The sequence below is a fragment of the Mus caroli genome, chromosome 2 (genome assembly GCF_900094665.2).
Source record: "Mus caroli chromosome 2, CAROLI_EIJ_v1.1, whole genome shotgun sequence".
Classification (NCBI taxonomy): domain Eukaryota; kingdom Metazoa; phylum Chordata; class Mammalia; order Rodentia; family Muridae; genus Mus; species Mus caroli.
The window spans coordinates 81275770-81285243 of NC_034571.1; the positions used below are offsets into that span (position 1 = coordinate 81275770).

The 9474-nt window shown below is 33.1% G+C and overlaps 1 protein-coding gene and 1 pseudogene across 1 annotated transcript; one reads left to right on the forward strand and one right to left on the reverse strand.

Moving 5' to 3' along the window:
* The first annotated feature begins 1276 nt into the window (after nucleotides 1-1276).
* On the forward strand, nucleotides 1277-2325 carry LOC110289790 (olfactory receptor 1102). Its single transcript, XM_021156173.1, has one exon. It carries the CDS (start codon nucleotides 1308-1310, stop codon nucleotides 2280-2282), a length of 975 nt encoding a protein of 324 aa, XP_021011832.1. The 5' UTR covers nucleotides 1277-1307; the 3' UTR covers nucleotides 2283-2325.
* Nucleotides 2326-8150: 5825 nt separating this feature from the next.
* On the reverse strand, nucleotides 8151-9110 carry LOC110289791 (annotated as a pseudogene).
* Nucleotides 9111-9474: the final 364 nt, after the last annotated feature.

Consider the following 9474-nt stretch of genomic DNA (forward strand, 5'->3'; position numbering starts at 1 on the left):
TTGGGTTAAAGGGTAAAGAGATCCTGTAACCTCCGCGACTCAGTTCTGTCCAGCTTCAGAATCCTGACATAAGTTAAACAGAGAACCAGAGGAACATTCACATCTAAGTGGTCCCTGTAAGTTGTAGTTCCATCATTACCAGGGCTCTATGTTTATCCTATACAACGGACTGAAAAGTTGTTGGAATTGTGAGAAATTGATTTCATGGTGACAGCTCTTCCATTTGGTTGGTAAATTTTCCTTCTCCCAGCACCAATCTCATGAGACATTCACATTTTTCTGAGGTCCATATTTTCAGTAGACTGATAATAGATTGAGAAACACAAATATGTTAGAATATCTTCTTTCTGCCAGTAGTTGCATGAGGAACTGCATCTGGATCCCTTGAATACAGATTGAGCACAATACTGACATGTATTAACATTCTTCATTTGGAAATCTTGTTGGAAATAACATGGTATTTACTATTTTCATTTCAACAAAACCAGTACTTTTCCACAGCATAATGATTATTGAACATTTTGGTTGTAACAAGTTTGTGCTATATATTGTGGTTTTGTTACTTAAGGAACAAATCACTGTGTGGAAGTAATTCTTGGTATTTATGGGGTCATGAATTATTCACTGTATTTTCAGATACTTCATTAGAGTCATATAACTTTCATGATGTGTCTGTGAATAATTTTCACCCAAATTCTTTTATTGACTTTTTATTAATAATTAGTACATTATCCAATTTATCTAACACTAGTATTAACTTGAAAGCCAGAAAAAATAAAGTGGAAAACCAAGAGTCTACAAATTAACAATTGATGATGGTTGCACTTAAAATAAAAAAGTAATAAGCAACAAGAAAAAAAATAGGTCATAGCAAAGAAACCCTTTTTCTTTTAGAGATTTTAAAGAATATTCAAACTCTGCAGAAATATATTTTTGTCTATCACTGAGACTTCCATGATTGTAGAAAGGGAAAAGTGTTTGAAAACTGTATGAAGATGCTTTTGTGACAAAGTATGGCATAAATTACTTATGGAAACATGAACACACACTATCTCAATTCTTGTTAGTTGCAAACAGTTATGTTTGAATTGTGGGGAGAACTGGAGTTAACATAACTGCATTGGCTATTTTTAACCTGACAAACAATCTTTCTTCACCTTATTTAAACAGAGTAATGCATCTACTCAGACTCACTTTACCAACATTCTCACCAATGACAATGATGTTTCAAAATATGACACAGATATGAATGAGTTTATTTTCCGTCTACAAGCTGTCATTTATAGAACCTGTAAGTAAAACAAGAAATGACAAAGACTCCATCAGATACGAATACAGAAACTACACAGGTGAACAATGTGACTGAAATTACTGTCTTTATACTACTGGGATTCACAGATGATGTTGACATGAACATATTTTTATTTATCTTATTTCTTGCAATATATGTTGTAACTCTGATTGGAAATCTAGGTTTGGTTGTATTGGTCATCGAGGATTCGCGGCTCCACAACCCCATGTACTATTTTCTGACTGTTTTGTCATCCTTGGATGCCTGCTTTTCTTCAGTACTAACTCCCAAAATGTTGGTCAATTTTCTTTCAAAAAATAAATCCATTTCATTTGTTGGATGTGCAACACAGATGCTTCTCTTTGTTACATTTGGAACCACAGAATGCTTCCTTTTAGCAGCAATGGCTTATGACCGTTACTTGGCAATCTACAGACCACTTCTGTATGCAGTAAGAATGTCTCCAAGGGTCTATGTACCACTCATTATTGCTTCCTATACTGGTGAAATTTTACACGCTACGATACACACAGTGGCTACTTTTAGCCTTTCTTTCTGTGGATCCAATGAAATTAGGCATGTCTTTTGTGATATTCCTCCATTGCTTGCACTTTCTTGTTCTGACACCCACTTAAATCAACTTCTGCTCTTCTACTGTGCAGGCTCCATTGAACTAATCACCATCCTCATTGTCCTGGTCTCTTATGGATTTGTCCTGTTGGCCATTCTGAAGATTAATTCAGCTGAAGGAAGGAGAAAAATATTTTCTACATGTGGAGCTCACCTAACAGGTGTGTCCATTTTTCATGGGACAATCCTTTTCATGTATGTGAGACCAAGTTCCAACTACACACTTGAACAAGACATGGTAGTGTCAACATTTTATACCATTGTGATTCCCATGCTGAATCCCATCATCTACAGTTTGAGAAACAAAGATGTAAAAGAGGCAATGAGAAAGTTACTCAAGAGAAAACTGGTTCATGAATGAAACACATTTTAAAAATTGATTAGAGTAAACCTAAAACTCAGGTTAGCTTATATGTACATCATATATGTATCTCATACACCTTATATATCTAACATTTTCTAAAATATTAATTAATCTTGAATAAAGTGTGTAGGAATGTGAATATATGATTTACAGAGCTACATTTTATTTAAATGAAATATGTCAGTTAATTATTGGTGTATATATGATCCTACTGTTATTCTTCAAATTTTGCTGAAACATCATATATATATATATTACAAATCCTTTATACATTATTTGATACTATTGACTTTATTCATAGGTTTGTTTCGATTAAATTCTTTCCTTTCAACTATAAAATCAGAGACATGGAATAGAGACTCCAAAACTAATGCAGAGACTATTTAGTGATGTTATTAGGAAGATTTCCATATTTTAGCCATGCATATGAAATTATAGATTAAACATACCATCTTAAATTGGCTTCTATAAGTGTCCATTTGTTTATCACTACAGCTGACCTGATTTAATGAAGTAATAGTTTCTTTAACACTCAAAGTCCTTGATCAGTTCTCAAACATATCTTCCACTATGTATATAAGAAATTATCTTTCATTTGTTATAATTCCATAAAGCATACTCATACCCAAAAAAAGTCCCATAATATGGAGAAACATTCACTTTAATTCAAGAATACATGTGTCATATTCATTTCTCTAGATTTATTTATATTACAAACTTGGTTTACATAAAAAGTATTAAGAATGGTATGTATTTTTTATTCATTTTATAAGATTTACCTTATTCCCAAAAAGATCACTTTACTGTGTTTATACTGGAAATGGCAACATATTTAACCAAATAATGTTTTGAATTTGTAGAAAAATTCTCATGCCTCCATCAGAAAACCTCTTGCTCTGATAAAGATGGATAGTAGCATACAAAATCAGTGGCAGAATCAATAACAATGGTTACAGTAATGGTTTTATATTTCAATGACAAATTTGCTCAGAATTAAATCAATAAAATGATCACTTAAATACTTAAGATGAGTAGGACCACCAGGCTTATTATAGTAGCATATTTTGTATAAGAATTATCGATATTACTTGAATAGTGATAGATAATGATGTAGGTATAGACTCAAACAGTGGGGTACTCTTGAATGTGAAGAAGAGATTCTACAGCAAATAATATAGTGGCTTTGAATAAAGTATATAACTCCTTTTGCTTCAGCTTCACCACTCTTCAATGTTAGTCTCTAAGTACATAATTGAGGCCCTGCTATCAGTGGCTAGGGCCACTCTAGTGGTCATACACAATAAACAGGCAGAGAAATATTGAGTATTTAGGGTGGTAATGAATGCCAAAGAATATAAAAATTGTATTTTTATAAAAATAAAAATACAACTTTTATTGTATTTTTATAATACAACACAAGGAAGAAAAATACAATTTTAAATAGGTTAGTGAGGAAAAATATCATTAAAAATAAGCAAACATGCCATAAAAATTGCAGTTGTGTTCAAGTAGAAAAAAGTAAATAAGAAAAATAGAAATATTCATAACAATACAAGGTCAGTCTTCAGAGAAAAGAGGGATGACTTAGTATTTGAAGAGATCAGAGTCAATGTTCTTTTCTACCAGGAAATAAATGGAAATTTTTTCCTTTTAGTATTCATTTGATGAAAATTTTAATGAGTCTGTGAAAGTAAAAAAAAACCAAACCAACAAAAACAAACAACAACAACAACAATACCTTACAATTTAGCAGTATAGTTCTGCTAAACAGTAGAAATCTGCATCTAAAATTATGTTTTAGGGAATGAACTAAGATGCTTCATCAATAATTTTCCAAAAGAAAATTTAGGTCCTCTGTCTAATACAGTAACAGAAAATGTTGAGGAGAATCTACATGCAGTCACACTTTCCTAATATTTGGAAGGGAAACCATTAGAGTTTAAGAATATTCTAGCATAAATCTTAAATTTCTACTTGAACCATAAAAAAATAACACTAAAGACTGAAGGACATCTTTCTTTTGAGATGATTTTGTTTTAGTGTAATTTAACTGTACACAACTTTTTGAGATTATAATATAATTATATTTCTCAATTTCCTTTTGTCCCTGTAAACCCTTTCCTATATCTCTCCCCACATTTTCAAATTTATTGCCTTCTAAAATTATTTTCATTGCATGAATATATGTATGTGTACATACATACATATTCCTCAATATAAACTGTTCATCTACTTAATACTACTTACATGCATATTTTAAAGAATAACAATTTGGTATTGAATAGACAATTGGTGTGATTTTTTTTTCTCAAGACGACTTTTTTTTTTCCACTTTTTTTTTAGCATGCCCAATGGCATCTTCCTTGCTTGGTCATGTTTAGAGAGTTTTGTTGGTGATACTATTGGGGTAAAGAATCTTACTATGAGACACACTCTCACAACAAACTCATTGATCTTCTGGCTCTTACTCTTTTCTGCCTCTTCTTCTACAATGTTCCCTGAGTTTGGGTTTGGCAAAGGTTTTGTAGACATATCCATTAGTACTGGACTTTCACAATTATGTATATTGATTTGTAGTGGTTTTCTGTAGCGGTCTTTGCTGATGCAAAAATAAGCTTCTTTGATGAGGTTTGAAGATTGCACTTATCTATGGATATAAGAGCAAATATTTATAGGTTGTTGTTAAGGATTATTTTGGTTCACTAAAATAGTTCACTAGATTCTTCTCCAATAATCACTGGTACTTAGTACTTAGGCAGGTTATTTCCCACTTATTGAATGGGTCCTAAATCCAATTAGAGAGCAGTGGATTAGCACCAAGCTTTGTATGCTGTTTCTATAGCCATAGGTTCCTCTTGGGATGCTGGTCATTAATGTGCCTCATAGGCATTATAGCTGGCTAGAATTCTTGGCTGCCTCTCACCTTTTTAAGCTTATGTGGCAATTTTCAGTGCCATAAAAACTGGTACTCAAAAGATGAAGAATCGGTTCACTTCCATCTTATGGAACTATGAATCTTGCTTCAGAAGTTCATAATGCCTTTGCCAAAGACTTAGTTTAGATCCCTGAGGACAATTGTAATAGATTGTGTGTTTTAGGAGTCGCTTGGACAGCCTTGACACAAAAGAGGGCTTGTCATGTCTCTGATTGAATATTTTATTCTGTGGTTTTGAATTTGTGTAGGAGCATTGATAACCCAATTCGAAAAAAGTTTATAGATGTATGTATATGTATATAAATACTTTTTTTCCAATTGTATGTATACACACATTGTATGTGCACACACATGTATATTACATCCAGATTTTGGTGAGGAAAGCAGGAAGGGTGGCATCTTTGTGAAGTAGAAAGGAGATAAATACTGAAGGGAAGTAGTAGGATACAAATGTTTTGGTGGGGAAATAGGAAAAAGTGGGCTTTTTGGGGAGAGTGAAGATAAGTAAATAAAGAAGAATGAGGGAGAATAATACAATAATAAAATAATACAATAATAAAGATGAATCTAAGATCATGAGGATTAATACTATAATCTATCTAAAATAATTCCTTTTTACAAAATGAAAATAAAATTTATGTTTTGCCTACTAGAAAAATAATTTGTAGAAATAAACTTTGTTTCTATTAAATTTATTCAATACTATTTTACAAAATAATTATGGGCATCATATATTCATTAGTTATTGAGAAACAGATTATTGATTTAGTATTTTTCTATGCTGTATTATATTCTCCCATGTCTACTTGCCCCCTCACACACATCTATGAGTTTGTGTGTGTACATGTGTAGGTGCATGTGTGCATGTTTGTATGTGTGTGTTTGTCTTCCTGTCTATCTGTTTTTATTCTCTCTGTCACCAATTCTTTCACTCTCCTTTTCTTCATATTTTGGATAATATAGCTGAGGTTTAGTGAACCAATAAACAAGAGTACTCAGTGTGTAGAATAATAGTTTATGTTGGTAAACAAACTGCTGGGGTATCTTATTAGGGTAGGTGGGGGGAGGGAAGCAGCTAGTAGCAGTAAGAGTCAGTTTTAAAGGGACGGGTAAGAGAAAAAGTTAGGGTCAGAAATGCTTAGAAGTTTCTGCAGTCTATTTGGGTTATTCAGGAATAATATGTCATTGACCAACATAGCTGACCATTTGTGGTAGTAGTGGGTGATATAATGACTTTCCCTAAGTTTTTATTTACTTAATAGAGTCATTTTATTTACTAGAATCCTTCTTAGGACACTGCACTGTCACTAGCATTGCCATTTGGGGGGCACCCTATCAGTATGCAGCAGAGGACTGCCTAATCTGGCCTCAGTGAAGAGTTGTACCTAATTCTTGTGAGATTTGAGGTCCCAGGGAGCTGGGAGGCCTGTCAGGGGCAGGGAGGGGAACATTCTCTTGGAGACAGGGGAAGAGGAATGGGATGAGGAACAGTGGAAGGGCAGAGCAAGAGGGTGAAAACTACTGGCCTGTTAAAAAGGATTAGAGAGTAATAATTTTTTAAAAAAGTAAAGATAATTTATCAACCAATCAATCAATCAATCAATAAAGGCTGTATAACAGCTAAGAGCAACTGAAATAGTTTTTTTCAAAAAACATGTTTAGACATAGGTGATATAGTGCCAAAACTTATAAAATAATTTCTTTTTAATAATGTTTAATATTTTCCACTTAGGTTCCAAAATTAACATATACAATTTCTTACAATTTAATTATATTTGGTAAATGTAAGTTGAAATGAGTTTTTAGTTTTATTTTTGGTGCTTTATACATTCTTTATGCATATTATCATATTTAAAATAAAGTCATGAGATGCAAGAAAATATTCCTTAACAAATGCAATGCACATTGAAAATATTGTAGGATTATAAAGCCTGTAATGACACAGCTGTGTTTCATGATTACTATCTTACATCACAACCTAATCATGTGAACTTAAAGTTTTTAAGTAATTTGCACAAATGAGATCATAGTCTCTTTAAAATTTAATTGCGTGTGTGTGTGTGTGTGTGTGTGTCTGGTATAGCTAAGTGCATATAAGATCAGGAACCTCTAAGAGGGCCTTGACTCCTCTGGAGCTGAAGTTACAGGAAATTAGGTTGTGAGCTACCTGATGTCAGTGCTGGAAACTGCTCCTGAGTCCTTTACCATAGCAATTGTGTTTCTAATTGCTAAGCCTTTAATCCCAGAGGAAATAGCCTTAAACATTAGTACACTAATAATCTAAATATAAAACATACTACATCTAGAGTTCAAAACTCACAATCCCTATTTCAAAAACAAGACCACTTAATCATTTAGTAGATTCTTCTTGATATCAAACACCAAATGTGCTTATTCTCATTACACAAATGTTATTGCTTCATAATTCTCAAAAATTACAGCATGTATACAATATATATATATTTTTATTTTTGTTTGTTTTGTTTGTTTGTTTTTTTAAAGATAGGGTTTCTCTGTGTAGTCCTGACTATCCTGGAACTCACTCTGTAGACCAGGCTGGCTTCAAACTAAGAAATCCACCTGCCTCTGCCTCCCAAGTGCTGGAATTAAAGGCATGCACCACCAGTGCCCAGCTACAATATAATTTTAAGACTGAAGATCATTGTTTCTCATTTTCCATATAGTTTTCTTTTAAAATAAACATATTTAGACCATAGATTTTATACATATTTTATTATTTCATATTATTATTATGTATATTTCTCAAATGTTTCTCAGTAATATAGAAGATCAAGTTATACTATGAAAAGAACAGCTCCACACATATTTAAATGAAACATACAATACATTTTTGATAGCGATCAAGGAAAATCCTAACTGGAAAAATAGAAAGAGAAAATTCCAAGTGCTGAGTATCACTTGAATATTTACTACCTGGAGTCTTCCCTTTTCTTTATAACTCTACTGACAGCATTTTTTACTTCTTTGTTTCTGAGACTGTAAATGAGTGGATTCAGCATGGGGATCACAATGGTGTAGAGAACAGAAAACACTTGATGCTTTCCCAAGGAGTATGATCTTTTTGGTTTTGAATAAATGAAGATCGTAGTACTATAAGATATGGTGACTGTCAGGAGATGAGAGGCACAAGTGGAAAAGGCTTTTTGCTTTCCTGAAATAGAACTGATTTTCAAGATGGTAGAGAGAATGGATGCATAAGATACTGATATGGTGAGAAGGGACACCATTAGAGTTGAACCAGAAACAATCATTATTATCATTTCAATGACATACATATCACTGCAGGACAGGGCTAAAATTGCAGGTGTGTCACACACACACACACACACACACACACAAAAGTGATTGATGACATGAGAGCCACAGAAATCCATCCTGTTTAGACAAAGCATATTGATAGAAGAATCTATAGCTCCCATAAGGTAGGAACCAATGAGGAAGGCATAACATCGTCTTCTGGACATAACAGCTAGGTAGTGTAGAGGGTCTCATATAGCTACATAGCATTCATAGGCCATGGAGGAGAGAAGAAAACATTCAGCACCACCAAACAAAACAAAGAAGTACAGCTGGATGAAGCAACCCATGAAGGAATCATTCTTGATGGAAGTGTAGAGGTTCTCAAAGATTTTAGGTGTGATGACAGTTGAATAAATGAGGTCAAGGAATGACAGATATGTTAGAAAGAAATCCATTGGAGTGTGAAGCTGAGCATCTAGACAAATGATCAGCATCATGCCTGTGTTGCCCAGCACAGTGACCAAGTATATCAGGAGGAACACTACAGTGAGGACAAGTTGTATCTCTTTGGAATCTGTCAGTCCCATGAGGATGAAGTCAAATTCTTTAGTGTAATTCCAAGTGTCCATAGTGAATGACCCTAAAACAGAAAAGAAATTGATGGTAATACTCAGTTTGATTAACTTTCAAAAAAGAGATTTCTTTAAACGTACATCATGCTGGTGTGTTTGTTGTTTTGGTTGCCTCAATATTGATATTTCTTTACAGTATAAAGATGAATAAATATTAAGGACAGATTGAGGTAAAAACTTATATTTAGCTAGGACATAGTAAGAGGTGGTATAATTCATGTTTTTAATTACAATGGTAGTGTTCTTAATGGTTTCCTTTAATAACACCATAATTAGTACCAAATCTTTGTCCGTAGGTACTATTGGCATGCATGTATTTAAAATGAAGAATCTAAAAATGTCAAAAAAAAAACTTTTCAAA